General features: G+C 36.9%; 1 protein-coding gene across 8 annotated transcripts in view; it reads left to right on the top strand.

Annotated features, from left to right (window-relative positions):
- Positions 1 to 18,935, top strand: part of LOC149408796 (mutS protein homolog 4-like) — a 127,044-nt gene that overhangs the window by 98,418 nt on the left and 9,691 nt on the right. For 7 of the 8 annotated variants that reach the window (XM_089650430.1, XM_089650431.1, XM_089650438.1 and 4 more), the window contains one exon: positions 15,015 to 15,243. In XM_089650430.1, the coding sequence (XP_089506556.1) occupies positions 15,015 to 15,243 (229 nt within the window). Of the gene's footprint in view, positions 1 to 15,014; positions 15,244 to 18,935 lie in introns of those variants that run through there. The other variant, XM_089650434.1, reaches the window with a different exon arrangement.

Raw genomic sequence — 18,935 nt, 5'->3', positions numbered from 1 at the left:
TGATCATTTCGCTATAGGAGCCTAGCCAATATTATATACAGTGAAACCTCTATCTATCGTTCCTCGAATAATCGTTTTCCCGGATGTATCATTTATTTCTTCTAGTCCGAATTCATTTCATACAAAAATAGATCGCATTGATCGTTTCTATGTCCACCATTTTCCCGCATTCATCGTAGGAATTACGTCGCGTATTTGATATTTTTTGTCTATGTTTAAACGGCGCCAGACGGCACTCGTTACGATGCGCGAAACTTTTGAGAGAGAAAGAGAAAGAATAACAGTTTGTCGCCGCCATCAGTCGCTAGTTGTCGTCAGTTGTCGCTAGATACCCGAACTTAGTGGAGTGTTTGCAGTTATCCTTTTTGGGCTTTTAAACTATTTTCGAAATGAGCTGTTTGATGAAAAAAGTACATACTCTTCAAGAAAGATTGAAAATTATCGAAGATGTGGAAAAAAACCCCGCAGAAAAACGCATCGATATAGCCAAGCGTTTAGGAATCGCGGCATCCACGTTAAATTCTATTTTCTTGAAAAAAAAACGAAATTCGGGAGCAAATTCAAAAGTGCGGAAAATCTTCGAAAACTAGAAAAACCAGTAAAGAATCAAAGTTTAGCGAACTGGAGAAAATTCTTATCTCTTGGTACCAAATTTGACAAATTTTAACAATTTTGTTACTTTCGACGACAATATTCCAACTTGTGGGATAGAAACTATCGAAAGCTTGTGTGACAAGATTGACGGAGACAACAAAAGAGGTCGATATTGATGAAGAGGAGCCCCTGCCTGTACCTTCATTTTCAGAAGCATGCACACTCTTTGAAAGATTGAAAACTTTCTACTACGCACACTCAATAACTGATGCCGAAAAAGCTGGAAATATACTGTTGACTTGCGTATATAAAACAGTAAAAAAAAGAAAATGTCCATGAAAGATTATGTATTTACAATGCAATAAACTTTAAAAAAAAATTGGTTCTGTTTAGCTTTGTATTTTTTTTAAATTAATATATTTATTTACATCTAAAACTTATTTTCTTCTTATAATTTTAATCTACCAACGGTTATGCAGATTGGGAGGACGGTATCTTCACTGGATCGTATCTCCTTGTGTTTTTTTTCTCTTAATCCCGCATTCATTGTTTTCCCGCATTCATCGTTTATTTCGATAGGTCCCTTTAAAACCAATAGATAGAGGTTTCACTGTACCTACTTTAGGTCACTCTCCAAACTCAGCTTTGCGGTCTAGAGGCAGAGCGCCCGATTGTCGTCGGAAGAACCGAGTTTCGATCCCCGCTTTAACTAATTTTTTTTTTCTTTTTGTGATTTTTTTAATAATAATTTTTTATTAAAGTGATTCAATTCAATTCAATTAAATTTTTCAATTCAATTTGTTTATTCCTTTAAAAACATTACAAAATTACATTTTATTTCGTTTTTAACCACTCGGAACATTAGAACGTCAAAAGACGTAAATATGATAATAGCGGTCAAGACATTAGTACGTCTTTTCACGTAAGCGCGCGAGATTTTACAAAAATCGATTTATTTCCATCACTAGTATACGGATTGCCATGATTTAAAAAACAGAGTATCGATAATGAATAACGCTACGCGTCTGCATTCAAAAATATCTATGGAATCTTGAGGTGCATTATCTGAGTCGATTGAATCTGTCAGCTTGTTCGTTCGTAATTTATTGCGTTTTTAAATAATTTATTAAAAATATTTTAGTTTGGACGGTTAATATTTTGAGGTGACCAATAGTTTTTAATTATATTTCTTCAATATATAAAGTGTTATTTCTTTATGATACTCAGAAAAAAGTACATTTTTCACAGCTTTGAAATAATGGTCAGCGATTTTTACATATTTTTGACGTTTTCAGAAAATGTATATTTAGAAACGCAAATATTTACGTATAACAAAACAATACGATAGTGAATTTCATAATCTTTCCAAAACATTTTTTAGAATGAGGCTACGTTTCCCAAGACGTGAGTTATGATGCTTTTAGCAAAAGTCGTGAATAACACAAAAATTTCCGCGTTTTGACAGTTCTCAAAGGAACACATAGCATACAAATGCCTTTGTCTGAGAGGTTAAGTATATTTGTAAAATGGTATTACATAATAGTTAGCGGTGTATAAACTATACCAGCATCAATAGAGCTTGCCTTTTAAAGGCAGCTTCACCGATGCTAAATATGTCGATATTGTAATGATCTGCCCTTTCTTACTTCAACTTTTTCTTCTCTTCTTTCTACGATAAATTTTCTTTAAGTCCCATAGGTAACTTTTCCATAAGGCTTTGGTTATGTATATATCCGGGGTAGGAAGGTCCTCCCTGCCGTCTTTCAATCCCTTGCCTCTCTCTTTATTACACACCCCTTCAAGTGTGTACATCCTAGTTTGTCTACGTGACGTACGACCTTGAACGTACTCATTTCACGTGACGGATCAGTATAAAAAGGCTTCACCGAACGTTGTGTTGGTTTTTTGTTTCTCGGTTTAGAAACCTAGTTATCTATGTATGTGTGGTATCCCTTGGTTCTTTTGAGATAGAGTGAGTTGAATTCATTACCGCTGTGTTTTAAAGCCATCTCATAAACCTGATTTTTCTGAGTCACCTGCTCTTCAAACTAGCTACGTGAGTCTACCTGTCATAGGATTATGTGAGTATAATAAAGTGTTAGATTTTATATATGTGATATACATACGATAAATTTATGGTGTTAGTTGTCGGCGCCATCCATGTATATATTTTGGGAGGGGAAGGAGAGGAAAGGGAATGAATTTTTTTTTCAAGCTAAGATTGGCTCCTCCTCTTTACCAAACAAAACTGATGGATGATAATTTGAGCAAGGCGATCGATATCTGCGTGTCTGGATATCACAACCGGCCGGGTCTCCCCTTGTTCCAAATCGGCAACCGTCACGCCAGAATAAAGAAAACCAGGTCTCATCACCAATTTCAGAATTGCCCCAATCTCATACACCTCCAGGAAAATCTACTTTACTGAGTGTAGAAGGGGAAAACCATGACATCCCTTGTCACGAATCTAGTCGCGAAAATGTGACACGCAAGGTCCTAAGTTACGTGCCACCTCTAGAAAACGTTGTAACTCCCACGCCGTCGGGGATTTACATCCCTTTCTAGGTCAATAACATAGATAACACACGACAATCTTGTCGACATTTAGCCTGCTTTTTAGCGATAGGTTGTGTGCCTACCCATTCAGCCAATTATCATGTGAGATATATGTAAGGTCTACTCGAGATGCCAAATTTAGGATGAGGACTGTCTGTATTTTAATATTTGGTTCTAGTAATTATTTTATGAGGTTACTAACATCCTCGTGTATTAGGTATGGGTAACTTCTACTGAATACCTATCCTCTCAGGTAGGTATAAACGGATAATTGGTTTGATTTTTGCATTTTTTTTAAAGAGGCTGCCTACCTCTCGAAAGGTTCCTGTTGAGAAAAGTTGTTCGGTTGGTAGTTTTATTTCGGAGATTACCATCTCCCTCTTTTGACTTTAGATTTGTTTTTGTGCATCCCAATTCGTAACTTAGAAAGTCAAACAATAGATGAAAAGTATTAAATTAGAAAGTCAAATAACAGAAGAAAAGTTTTCATTTTGTTCCGTCTGGTTGCATCCGATCGCTTTCAATTCGGGAGGTCATACGCTAGCAAAACTTCCCCTTTGACTGACTGTACACCGCGCCTCTCGGCCTATATATGAAAAGGTCATTGGCCTGTCTCTCACTCACAGCTGATTGACAATCCGTCTAGGGTATTCCTTTTAATGATAACATTATTTGGGCGGCAGGTGTCGTAAACTTAGTTCCTGTACCTCGGTTGTATCCGTCTTTTAAAAGGGGTCCTCTGGAATTTAATAAATAATATAAAAAACTCACCCAGTTAGTCACCTCTCATTCTCAGCGTGAAGCTTACCTGGTTACACTATATAGCTAAATCACTTTAATTTTCGACCTCCTCCCTACGCTTATAAAAGGGTAATTAAATATTCCTGTAAATAAAATTGTACCTCCCTAATCTGTCAGGATTCGAACCCACAGTTAATAATCTATTTGATTCTCTGGTTTTCGGTCTCCGCGGATAGAATGCCATCTCGCCAAATCAATAACCTAGCCCGATTAAACACTTCCTGCCTTTATATGTTCACTCTGTTTTAAAAACGCAATCATTATTTTTATCATTTCCATGTTTTTAAGACAAGTCACTTAGTTTGAACTACATATTTACGAAATCACGTTTAATTTAACACATTTTATATTATAATCGCGATCGCCCAACCCTTAGCGCCCCTGGGGTGATTTTTCACAAAACGGCGCTCTACAAATTATCCAATTATTATTATTGTCATTATTATTAATTGTATTCTCACTGAGTCGAACCACTTTCACTTCACACAAACACTGGTTCAATAATCTTTCACTTTAATTCAAAAACCAACAAAGCTTTCTAACACCATCTGAATTCACTAATTAACTCTAATTTCACACAACACTTCTGATTTGTATTGATTTCTCGGAGCTGCCAACGTATCTAAGTTCAAGACTCGACTGTCTCATCGATCTCTGCTCCTTTCCCGTGGGAACATGGCACTTCTAGCCCGCCTGTCAACAAATCCCCTCTGTTAGCCCAAACAAAAAATTTTTGGAGTACATTCATTTCGTTTATTTATGTGGATATACAAAACATCACCATATCCGAATTAATTCTGTTCAACAGCAAGACTGCTCTCCCCACCGGCATGACCATTGGCAAGTTAGTCCCTCAGGCCGGGAGATAAAACAGTCTATGCTGTCGGTGACGGAGATAACCATCAGGAACATAGAGACTAATACTCTCCATGATAGTCGGATTTACTAACCATCCACGAATCAGTTTGAAGAAGTGTGATACAATATGCACATCTCTTCTGACCCGTAGATGGTTCATACCGAGCATGCCCAAGAGAAAGTCAGTAGGATAGAGCCACGGGTAGTAGCCATACTCCCTCAGGTAGAGGAATCTCAGAAATTTCTTCTGCACTCTCTCCAACATGAGGGAATACTTCACCTGATGTGGGCTCCAAACCACCGACCCACTCTCAAGCCTACTCCTAACCAACGCAATGTATAGCACTTGGAGAACCCGGGTGTCTCTAAAATTCATCGCAGTGCGTAGGACGAAGCCCAGCATTTTCAGTGAAGCACTACACGTCATTTCGATATGAGCATGAAATGTCAGCCTACTATCAAACATGATGCCAAGATCTTTCATAGTGGAGACACGTTTTAAACTTCGGGCATTCATGGTATACCGGTAAAACCAAGTATGACGTGCCCTTGTGAAAGAAAGAATAAAACATTTAGAAATATTGAATTCGATCCGATTCCGTTTACTCCAGTCAACAATTCTATTAATGTCCGATTGGAATCGAATGCAGTCTTCTAAAGTTTTAATTTCCAAGAATAGTTTTAGGTCATCAGCAAAAAGAAGTGACCTTGAATGCAGAATATTTTCTGTAGTATCGTTAATAAAAATTAGAAAGAGGAGCGGTCCTAAATTAGAGCCCTGTGGAACGCCTGAGAGTACAAGGAATAATTTTGACATGAATATTCCATGAGATACAAATTGCTTTCTTCCAGTAAAATAGCTTGCAAAGAATATGAGAAACCGTAAAGAAAAACCTATAGTTGACAATTTATTTAATAATATGTCATGGTTTACCGTATCAAATGCCTTCGAGAAATCATTATATGAGCAATCTACTTGGTAGCCCTATCTAAAGATTTGGAAACATAATCTGTGAGTACCAGTAGGTTAGTATCTGTTGATCGACCTTTTCTAAACCCATGCTGTTCCGATATTAAGAAAGGCTCTACTTGAAACAGCACATGTTTATGAATTATCGATTCGAATAACTTAGCCGGGGCGGAAAGTATTGCCACTGGCCTGAAATTTTCGACAGATGTCTTTGATCCACTTTTGAAAATGGGACAAATTTTTTAGACTTTCCAGGAATCAGGAAATACACCAGTATCTAAAGATAGGTTGAATATAAAACTTAGTGGCATTTTTAAAAATTCAACACATCCTTTTAAAAAAAATACTGGAAAAAAGTCTGGCCCAAGTGAATGTGTATGTTTCATGTTATTAATTGAAGATTTAACATCTGATTCGTCAATATGACTTATATCAATGTTTTGGGCTCCCTTCACATTCAACTTGGAAGCAGAAATGGGATTTAGTAATGGAGGCTCATTACTGTACACTGATTGGAAATGGGTTGCAAATGCATTGGCTACATCCGCTCCTCTAACTTCCCGATCACCAAAATGTGATAAAATGCTCTCGTGCTGCGACTTTTAGATATTTTGACTATATGATATTTTGGTCGAATACGTAATAACCGCGGTCTAGAGGCAGAGCGTTCGACACTCGTTATGCAGGACCCGGGTTCGAATCCCATATTTTTATGACTTTTAATTTCGGAATAGGTCGGGCTCTCGGAGCAGCCTGACGCGTTTTGGTCGGTCTCGTCTTTCTTCGACAATTACAAGTGAAATTTCATATATTCCGCCCTTAAAAGTGTCAATAAATGTTCCTTACTGTATTTAAGTTGCTTAAGTGTACTAAAAACTAATTTTACTGTGACCAGTGTGGACGTATAACGACTTTAAGAAAAGGTGACAAATAATTTTGTTAATCCTAAGATGTGTGAATTCCTGTGCCTATAATACGAGATCAGTGCTTTGAACATTCACCAGATGTGATCATCCCTTCGGCCCTTGCCCCTTGCCCCTCGTCCACCCGCACCAATACTGCAAACCCCGCTGTCCGACGCATACAGTGCTTATTCAGTGCCGTTATAGAATGTGGGCCATATGACATTGCTTAGGCCACAGAATCATCGTTTCTCGGAATCTACCCTGAACCCGCACAAGAAAAGAGTCATTTGGCGACTCATGCAACCCCTGCCGCAACCTCCGCTCCCCACCGCTCGTGCCCTTCCGCGCGTGGAATAATGACATCGGAAATGAAGGATGAAATCGGAATGAACCCGCGCTCTTTGGTTTGCTGTCTACATGGAGTGTTTTAAAACAATTATATAGTGATAAAATAACTATTTTTAGTGGTAGTTTATTTGTTAACCCTTTTCCTGCCCGAAAGTAAAGACAAGGTAGATACTCCCACGCCAAGGATTTTTAGAATATTTTACATCGCCTCATTATTTATTATCCTCAGCACTTAGAGATACTAAATTATTACCAAAACAAAAAAAACTTGTTTACGTTACACTTTATAAAAGTCTAAGCAAGATATCTTTATGAATTGATGCATTATTTGACGAATAAAAACTATCTATGAAACATCAACAAACTTCGACCCGCCGCCATTATCAAATCAGTAATCTCACCAACACATACAGACATACTATAGTAATATCAGTATTCACGTCTCCGAAGCGGGACCTCTGCAACGGCTCACCATTAAATTTCTCACGATACAATTGTGATAATATTATTGTTTTAAACTTCATTATTTATTAAACTTTTATTTACAGTTTCTTATCGTATTATTTATGTTAATAGTTTTTATTCGAATGGTAGACTTTAAAACAAGAATGAATACACAATGCCACATTACACTGGGAACACATATCGAGCCATTTTTCTGCGGCTTTGTTTAAGTTTTGTATTCGCACAAACATGGCAGGCTCTGTATGGCTTGGATTGTTTTTATGTTTACAACCTCTTTTGAAAGCAGACGTAATGGTGTGTCATGATGAGACGAATGAGGAGTTGAGTAGAGTTGAGTTTTTTGTGGTGTTTTGCGATTACTTGTCTTATCACACATAACTGATAATCGGGCAAGCTCATACCTGAATTTTTTATTGTGTTGTGTACAGTAAAAGAATTTAACAGATATAAAATCGAGACAATATTCTCTTATTTGGTCATCAGACAAGTCGCGTCGAGCCATGATGGAGGGTTACACAAAAAAAAATATTAGGAAAAACGACAAATTAACACAATAATTAGTTTCTAAACACAGATAATTAAAATAAAATGTATATTATTACTTTTTCACTCGAAAGGCGGATATAACAACTTATTTCATTTAAAAAAACAAAACATGTTGATTACCACAAAACTTATTTGCACTAAAAATATGACCACTTAATAAAAACAATTTGTTAAAATAATAACGTTAGAACCACGATTCGTTGCAGATTCTAAGTATTCGCGAACCGTCGAGATAAGAAGGAACCACGTGATACACTAACACAACTACGCGCGCGCGGGGAATTCAAACACTGAGAGGGGAAATATTGTAGTCTCCAGTTTGACGAGGTCTTTCATAATATAAACAAAATCATTTGTCACATCTGTGTAGAGATGTCGCTAGATAAAGGTTCAAATTATTTTTTAAGCCTGAGTTTTGCGCCATCTATACAGAAAGTTCCGAGATATCGCAAGATGAAATTAAAATCACGAATGATTGCGCGCGGCAGCGAGGGCCCGGAATCTTGAATCAAACATAGATGCGCACGGCAGCCTCCGGGTTAAGTTAAATGTTATATTAAGCGTATAAATATGTATTATTTGTTTTATGTGTGTAACGATATGATAAGTTGTATAATTAAGATGTTTAAGTAGTACTTGGAAGGGAATGGCCGACAAAGATGTCGGTGAGGTTCGCTATCCATCACATCGCCAACCCTTCGGTGGCGCAAAGAGGAGGACGGAACGTGATCAATGTCGAATTGGTACATGGAACATTAGAGGAGGAATGGAAAGAAAGATGAACGAACTGTGTGATACTATGGTGAGCAAATGTTTGGACGTACTTTGTATAACAGAGAGTATGAAAAAGGGTAGCGGTACAATGCAGCATAATGATAGGCTCGTCATTTGGTCTGGGAGACCAGATACGGAGAGGGCTTGTCAAGGTGTTGCAGCGCTACTGTCGCCCAGAATGATTGAATGTATGTTGCAGTATGAATGTGTAAGTCCGAGAATAATGTGGATCAGATTTAAAATCGGTTTGACAAGGGTGTTTCTTGTTATTTGCTACGCCTCTGTCAATTCTGAAAGCGATGAAGTGAAAGATGATTTTTGGACTGGTGTGAATGTTGTAATGAGACTAAAAAATATGAACGAAAGGATTATAATGGCAGGCGATTTGAATGGGTGGGTGGGAATTAGACGTGACGGATTTGATTCGGTCTTAGGTATGTTTGGGGATAAAAGAACGAATGACAACGGGAACAGAATGCTTGAAGTATGTTTAGAGTGGAACCTGTTTGTGTCGAATACTTTCTTCGATCATAAAGGTATCCACCAATATACGTGGGAAAGAGGAAATGAGAGGTCAATTATTGATTTTGTAGTAATTGACTCTAGGTTGAGAGCTGTTACCGAGGACACAAGAGTTTTCAGAGGGGCTGAGGTCGAAACTGACCACTTTCTTGTAGTGTCGAGAGTAAACCTCTTTCGCGGTTGGCGCTCTAAAGTGAAAACGGTACCAGCTCCGACAAGAGTCAAAATAGAAAAACTGCAAAACGATAATGTGAGAAGTAAGTATGTGAATTGTGCAGAGATAAGATTGAATGCGAAGGAAATGGATGGTCTAAGCATAGACGAAACATGGAACCACATAAAAGTGTGTCTTTGTGAATCTGCTAGGGAGGTTTGTGGAATAAGTACGCAAGGTAGGAAGAAAGGTGATGCATGGTGGGATGATGAGATTAAAGCACTGGTCTCAGAAAAGAAGAAAGCATGGTTGTGTCTGATTGCGGCTGGCAGTGCTTCCAGCGAAGAGAAGTATCGAGCGAAAGAAGTATATTTTATTTTTATTTTATTTTATTTATTTGGGAAAATCAACAGATTATTTACATATATAAGAATAAACTAAATAATAAAGATAAAATCCAATAACAGATTTTCACTTAAAATTATAATAATAATAAAAATATTAAAACAAGAAACTAAGGGTTCTGTACCCGTGGCCTGAGAAATTTACAAAAAATACAAAATTGTAAATAATAAATAAAAAATAATAACAGATCTAGGAACAACAAATAAATTAAAATTTAAAGTTAACTGATATACTAATATACTAATAACCAGCTAAATTTCAAAAATTTAAATTTAACTGATATACTAATAACCAACTAAAATTCAAAACAAAATGTATTGTAAAATTTCAACACAGCAGCAATCAATAAAAGCACTACACAATAGCAATAATAACAATATAATAAATGTATACCTACAACTAAATTGAACACATGAGTATAAATTGGAAGGTAAGTAACTGGAAAGGATTCAAAGCAATAACATGATAACTTCAAGTAGAATATTTAAAATTATTTAATTTTAGTTATTACATATCTTTTAAAGGTTCCTAAATTACTTGAGAATATGTCTATATCATTAAAATTCTTATTAAATATACTACAGGCTCTGAATATAAACGCATTTTGTCTTATATTAGTAGAACATTTATGGAGATGAAAAAGTGATTTTTCTCTAGTTCTAACGCTCGGGACTCTAAAATTAATTTCAGACAGAAGGGGAGAACAATCAATAAAACCATTGATAATTTTATGGAGATATATTATATCTGCGGAGTCTCTTCTAGTTTTTAATGGCTTAAGTCCATAAAGGTCCATCGAGCTGTTTACGTCAAGGTTTGAATTTAGTTTGAAATTTAAATGATGGACAAATTTTCTTTGGATGGCTTCAATGCGATTTATGTAAATATTATATTGAGGATTCCATATGGGAGAAGCGAATTCAAGATGACTGCGAACAAAGGAAAAATACAATATTTTAATTGTTATGATATTATTAAATTCTTTTCCAATACGGAATAAGAATCCTAGCATTCTAAGGGCTTTGTTAACAATCATATCAATATGAGCCTCAAATGTAAGTTTACTGTCAAGTATAACACCTAGATCACGAATTTGTGTAACTTTTTTGAGTAGTTGGCCAGCTATATGATAATTATGGTCAAACTTAATTTTATTTCTAGTGAAGGTAATTACATAACATTTAGAAGTGTTCATGTTGAGACGATTGCGGATACAATAATCATTAAGCCTATACAGATCTTCTTGTAGTTTAAAGCAGTCAATTATAGAATTAATAGGCAGGAATATTTTCATATCATCAGCGAAAAGTAGAACATTTGCATAATTAAAGCATTTTATAATGTCGTTGATGAAAATTGTAAACAGTAACGGTCCCAGGTGAGATCCTTGGGGCACACCTGAGGGTATATTTACAATCTCAGAGATGAAGCCATTTATTGTTACTCCCTGAGTGCGCCCATTAAGATAGGAGACTAACCATCTATATAAATCCCCATGAATTCCCAAAGCTAGTAATTTGGACAAAAGAAGACTGTGGTCAATTTTATCAAACGCTTTTGAGAAGTCTGTATAGATTACGTCAACTTGGATTTGATCATCCATTGATTTAGTAATATTTTCAATGAAAATGGCAAGATTAGATACAACCGATCTTTTTTTCATAAAGCCATGTTGGTTCACGAGTATTACAGTCTCGATGCAGTTATATAGTTGTTCATGAACAATTTTTTCAAAAATTTTACTAAAGATTGGTAATTTAGATATCGGTCGATAGTTCTGGACATCATTTTTAGCCCCAGACTTAAAAACAGGTGTGATGAGAGCACTCTTCCAACGATCAGGAAAGATACCTTCTTTCAATGAGGATTGAAAGAGCAATAATAGGGGCTTCGAGATTACCTTGCTACACATTTTGATAAAGAAAGCCGGAATTTTATCACTACCCGCACCCAGTGAGCTAGAAATAGTATCGATTATTTTTTCTATTTTTTGTTTTGAAACTGATACCGAGGAGATATTAACTTGATTGTCAAAATGATAGTTGGTAGAGTGTACATCGGAAATAGTGTTGTAATTAAAGGTGGAGACGAAATGCTGTGAGAACAGGTTACATATTGCGAAAGGATTTTCAGCAGTCACTTCGCCCAGTTTCATAACATGAGGCAAACCAGAATTATTTCTTTTTCCTTTAACATAAGACCAAAAGTTTTTAGGGTCACGAGATATATTAAGTTCAGCGTTTGTTATAAATTGTTTAAGACATTCTCTAGACAATTTCTTTTGCCTTGATCGAAGGATACAGAATTCATGGTAGTCTAAAGGATTGGACCACCTTTTCCACATTTTAAACACTTTATATTTTTCCTTAGTCAGTTTTATTAGGGCTGGACTAAACCAATAGGGATAAGAATTATTAATATGAACTTCCTTTGACGGGACGTTTAATCGAATGATTTCATATAAAATTGTATAAAAGCGGTCAATAGCAGTATTGGTTGATATAAGGAATGTAAGAAAAAAGTAAGAGTTGGAGTGAAAGAACGAAAGAAACGCCTGGAAGAGGAAGAAGGAATGAAAATGACAAACCATTTCCAAGAAAACATTAAGTTGTTTTGGAAAGAAGTCAAAAGGTCCCGGAGTGGCCCAGAAAACGGAAGCATGAAAGTGATAAAATCAAAAGATGGAAAAATGTTGACGAATGAGGAAAAAATAAAAGAGAGATGGATGAATTATTTCGAGGAAGTCTTCGAAAGCGAAGTGAATGACAGTGATTCCAGTGGCGAATCAGATATGAATGACGATGGAGTGAATGTTACCGAAATTAGCATGGATGAGATAGAAAGCTCGATTAAATGTATGAAGAATGGTAAGGCTGTTGGGTTTGACAATATTGCTGCTGAATATTTTAAAGGAGGTAGCCGTGTAATTCTCACATGGTTGTGCAATCTTTTTAACCAATGTTTAAAGGAAGGTTACACGCCTTTAGATTGGAGAAGGGCTGTGATCATGCCATTATACAAAGGTAAAGGGTCACGTATGGAATGTGGGAATCATAGGGCTATTAGCCTGCTTAGTTCAGTTGGCAAGCTGTATGGTAGAATTTTGATTGAAAGAGTAAGAAAGGAAACAAAGGATAAAATATGGGATGTGCAAGGTGCTTTCATGAGTGGAAGGGGGTGCATGGACCAGATCTTCTCATTGCGTATGCTCACTGAGAAGTTTCTGGCAAAAAACCAGAAACTTTTCTGTGCCTTTGTAGATTTACAAAAAGCATACGACCGAGTCGACAGGAAAAAGCTATGGAAGGTGTTGTCCAAGTATGGAGTGAATACGAATCTGATTCAGGCAATTGCGTCTCTGTATGAGGGAAGCGTTGCATGTGTTAGGGTAAACGGTGGTTTTACGGGGTGGTTTGATATCACAAAAGGTGTTAAACAAGGCTGCGTAATGTCACCGTGGTTATTCAATCTATACATGGATAATTGTATGCAAGAATTGAAAGAGGTGGGATTGGGCGCGAATTTGAATAATTTTAAAGTATGTTGCCTGTTGTATGCTGATGATGCGGTGCTGATTGCTAATAGTATAGATGATCTACAGTCTCTCGTGTCTAGGATGAACGAAGTATGCATGAAGAATGAGTTAATGATGAATGTAAGTAAGTCTAAAGTAATGGTGTTTGAAAGAGAGAGTACGAAAACAGTGTGCAATATAATTGTGAATGGGGAATACTTGGAGCAGGTAGATGAGTTTGTGTATTTAGGAAGTATGTTTACGAGAGATGGGAAGGCTGACAGAGATATCGAAAGAAGGGTAAATGCAGGTAATTCCGTTAATGGAGGACTAAACACCGTAGGCGCTAACAAAAAATTGTCCAAAGAAGCGAAGTTAGCAGTCCACAACGGAGTGCTGGTACCTACCTTGATGTATGGAAGTGAGGCATGGAACTGGCAAAGAAAGGATGAAAGTAGATTAAATGCTGTTGAAATGAGATCCCTGAGGCGTATGTGTGGTAAAACCATGTTTGATCGTGTGAGGAATGTGGAGATCCGCAAAGAGTGCAAGGCTGATGTAAGCGTAATGAGTAAGATTAAGAAAGGGACGCTTAGATGGTTTGGGCATGTAGAGCGAATGAGCGAAGATAGGAGTGTAAGGAGGATATATGATGCAAATGTGAATGGTAGCAGAAGTCAGGGACGCCCGAGGAAGACATGGCACGATCAAGTGAATCAGATACTCGAGTCGGGCCATGTCAAGAGTCAGAATAATAGAAGAGTATGTATGAGACGATGTATGAATGTGAATGAGGCAAGGAGTGTGTGCCAAGACCGAGTTGTTTGGCGGTCCGTCCTCTCTGCCTACCCCTGCGGGGAAACGGCGTGATGGTTAGTTAGTTAGTTAGTTAGTTTAATTTTTTTTATCAACGATTTATAATAATATAGTAAAAAATTACATAAATTTTTTAATTTACCTTTACTTTAATTTACGGTACCTATATGATATTTTGGTCGAAATATAGCTTACAAATCGAGCCGGTAGAGTCGCTCGGTATTTTGATTAATTATTTTTATTTTGAATCATTAAAATTACTAATCAAGGCCGATAACGCCGCGTCGCGCAAAATATCTCTCCTCGCGGTCTAGAGGCAGAGCGTTCGACACTCGTTATGCAGGACCCAGGTTCGAATCCCATATTTTTATAACTTTTAATTTTTTTTATCATATGCTACTTAGAAATATGTAATAGACAGAAAAAAAAGAGAGAATGAAATGAAAAGAGAGAGAGAAGAATAATAAAAGTTTCACTTCCGTCGTGCGTAGGCTTGCCACACACTGTATTTTTTAGTTGGCTGTATAATGCACTAAATCACGTAAAATTTGAAAACTCATTAGGTGCTTGGTAATTAATAAATAGCAAAAAATGTCACCTAAACTAGGCAATATCAAAAAAGTTAGCCTATATGCCAAGAAGTAGCCAAAAAGACCTAACTTGAGTTAAGCAATAGCACAAAAATTTACCCAATAACCCTGAAGTTCTCGATCAAATTGTACTTTCAAAACAATTCAGTTTTTAAGGGTTTTCAAACGTTTGTAAAATGCATTTCTTTCCTGTCAGATGTTTTGCCGTCCGTCCTGAGATAAATGGCTTGTTGGACATGGCCCGACAATCCTACTCAGAGCTGGTCTCTGACATGGAGGAGAGGGTCCAGCAGCTCAGCGAGACCTACTCCCTACCGCTGAGGGTGCAGATCAACCCCACCAGGGGATTTCACATCGCCATGACAGTCGGAAGTAAGAATAAACGGACATTTAATGTCGAGGACTTGCCACCTGTGTTTTTTCAGGTAATTAATGAAATTGTCGGAATCGATAATATTATAATAATAATTAATAATAATAATTGGATGACTTGTATTGCGCCATTTTTTTGTAAAATCACCTCAAGGGCGCTGTAGCAAATAGTTTTTTTTTCTATTCATTTGTTGGACAAAATGTGAAAAATGTTTGAAGCACCTCAACCGAAGTTTTGTAGTTTAACTTTTTGCACGCGGCCGTATCAACTGTTGTTACGGCAAAAAGTCTATACTCATACGCGGCTGTATCAACAGTTGATACGGACACTTTGAATGCCGATATTCCAGCGGTCTTTTAACATAAATTTATTTCCCGCTCGCTTGAACATTCGTAGAACTATCACGATGCTGACATCTACAAGAATTTCTCGAAAATAAAATTGTATTTCATTAAAATCGATAATCAAGTGAGCCTCTTTGCGCCTTCGAGTGCCATAGTTTACAATTTTGTCAACAGATGGCGTTAGTTCAATTTTGTTATAATAGTGACATAAAATTTAAGTGTCCAATTTTAGAAAAAGTTTTTCAATTCAATTCAATTCAATTCAATTAGTTTATTCCTTTAAAAACATTACAAAATTACATTTTATTTCGTTTTTAAGTACATTTGTAAAATGGTATTACATAATAAGTGGTGTATAAACTATACCAGCATCAATAGAGCTTGCCTTTTAAAGGCAGCTTCACCGATGCTAAATATGTCGATATCCGAATTAATTCTGTTCAACAGCAAGACTGCTCTCCCCACCGGCATGACCATTGGCAAGTTAGTCCTGCAGGCCGGGAGATAAAACAGTCTATGCTGTCGGTGACGGAGATAACCATCAGGAACATAGAGACTAATACTCTCCATGATAGTCGGATTTACTAACCATCCACGAATCAGTTTGAAGAAGTGTGATACAATATGCACATCTCTTCTGACCCGTAGATGGTTCATACCGAGCATGCCCAAGAGAAAGTCAGTAGGATAGAGCCACGGGTAGTAGCCATACTCCCTCAGGTAGAGGAATCTCAGAAATTTCTTCTGCACTCTCTCCAACATGAGGGAATACTTCACCTGATGTGGGCTCCAAACCACCGACCCACTCTCAAGCCTACTCCTAACCAACGCAATGTATAGCACTTGGAGAACCCGGGTGTCTCTAAAATTCGTCGCAGTGCGTAGGACGAAGCCCAGCATTTTCAGTGAAGCACTACACGTCATTTCGATATGAGCATGAAATGTCAGCCTACTATCAAACATGATGCCAAGATCTTTCATAGTGGAGACACGTTTTAAACTTCGGGCATTCATGGTATACCGGTAAAACCAAGTATGACGTGCCCTTGTGAAAGAAAGAATGAAACATTTAGAAACATTGAATTCGATCCGATTCCGTTTACTCCAGTCAACAATTCTATTAATGTCCGATTGGAGTCGAATGCAGTCTTCTAAAGTTTTAATTTCCAAGAATAGTTTTAGGTCATCAGCAAAAAGAAGTGACCTGGAATGCAGAATATTTTCTGTAATATCGTTAATAAAAATTAGAAAGAGGAGCGGTCCTAAATTAGAGCCCTGTGGAACGCCTGAGAGTACAAAGAATAATTTTGACATGAATATTCCATGAGATACAAATTGCTTTCTTCCAGTAAAATAGCTTGCAAAGAATATGAGAAACCGTAGAGAAAAACCTATAGTTGACAATTTATTCAATAATATGTCATGGTTTACGGTATCAAATGCCTTCGAGAAATCATTATATGAGCAATCTACTTGGTAGCCCTTATCTAAAGATTTGGAAACATAATCTGTGAGTACCAGTAGGTTAGTATCTGTTGATCGACCTTTTCTAAACCCATGCTGTTCCGATATTAAGAAAGGCTCTACTTGAAAGAGCACATGTTTATGAATTATCGATTCGAATAACTTAGCCGGGGCGGAAAGTATTGCCACTGGCCTGAAATTTTCGACAGATGTCTTTGATCCACTTTTGAAAATGGGACAAATTTTTTAGACTTTCCAGGAATCAGGAAATACACCAGTATCTAAAGATAGGTTGAATATAAAACTTAGTGGCATTTTTAAAAATTCAACACATCCTTTTAAAAAAAATACTGGAAAAAAGTCTGGCCCAAGTGAATGTGTATGTTTCATGTTATTAATTGAAGATTTAACATCTGATTCGTCAATATGACTTATATCAATGTTTTGGGCTCCCTTCACATTCATCTTGGAAGCAGAAATGGGATTTAGTAATGGAGGCTCATTACTGTACACTGATTGGAAATGAGTTGCAAATGCATTGGCTACATCCGCTCCTCTAACTTCCCGATCACCATGCATCATGATGTCTGTTATACCACCATCTTTGCGCAGTGATTTTACGTAGTCCCAAAATGCCTTGGGATCATGCTTGATATCACTCTCTATTGAGTCGACATACGTTCGGAATGCTATATGAACATTTCTTCTAACAACTGCTCTGAGGTTACTGAACATTTCATACTCATTTTGGTCACCAGTAGCTTTCCATTTTTTATGGTGAGCATGTTTTATCTCAATGCTCCTGATGGTATCTCTAGTGAACCACTTCGGATACCTACGTCCACCTCTGTTGGGAGGTTTCCTAAGGAAGCAAGCGTCAAATACATTATACAGGGTGTCCGGAAACTCGTAGTACAAGCGGGAAACTGGTGAATCTACATCACATTTGGAGTCGATTTTGTAGTATATTTTTTTTTTATTTGAGCTTTCGTTATCGAGTAAATCGAGTTTGAAGTTGATTTTTTTTTTATTTTTTTTTTTTTTTTTAATCAAATTCTTATAAATTATTACTGAAGATCAAAGTACCCAACCAATTAAAACTATTTGAAAGTAAAACAAATGAAGAAACTCGGATTTGAAGCATTATTTTGAAATCACCCTTCATTTAACCCGGTGTAATCATAAAATATTTCTGCTCTGCAGGGTTAAAACATCTGTTATTCAACCCTAAACACCAGAAAAAACTTTAACCCTAAAATAGCCGAAAAATATTTTTTTTTGGTTTTTTTTTTTTTTTTGAAAATGCTCAAATCAAAAAACTTTATGTTTTTTTGGGTTCCCCATGTGGTGTAGATTCTCCAGTTTCCCGCTTGTACTACGAGTTTCCGGACACCGTGTATATACATGAATAAAAATGGTGTAGCGCCTCATTAACGGTATCGAATTTAGAAAGTTCATGCCAATCCAATTGGCTCATCATCTGATAAAGTTTGACAAAATCACCCCTACCAAAAATCCATCCCCGCAAAGTGCCGTCTGTAGTTTTAGGTAATTTGGTAGTCTTCGGAGGCTTTTTACAAGAATACCGGAACTCTAATGCGGGGTGATATTTGTCCTCATATACGAGGGGAGAATCGCTATGTATGACATTTAATTCAATGTTACACAAAACTAGATCCAACATCCTCAACTCAGAATTGGGAATACCATTATTCTGGGTGAGCCCAAACACTTCGCATAAAAAATTGAGGTCATTTTCAACATCCTTGCCGCTACGCGCTGAATGGATGTTGAAATCTCCCAAAACAATAATATTCCTTCCTCCGAGAAGATCCACGTTTTCGTGAAACTTATCGAAGAATAGTTGATATGTTTCCAGAGTTGATACCGGTGGAAAATATATTACACATATAAAAGTAACAAACAAATCGATTGT

Source organism: Hesperophylax consimilis, unplaced genomic scaffold, assembly GCF_061612785.1.
Source record: "Hesperophylax consimilis isolate HC1 unplaced genomic scaffold, BYU_Hcon_1.0 scaffold_63, whole genome shotgun sequence".
Classification (NCBI taxonomy): domain Eukaryota; kingdom Metazoa; phylum Arthropoda; class Insecta; order Trichoptera; family Limnephilidae; genus Hesperophylax; species Hesperophylax consimilis.
Note: the sequence above shows the minus strand (reverse complement) of the source record. Positions and strands in the feature narration are given on the sequence as shown.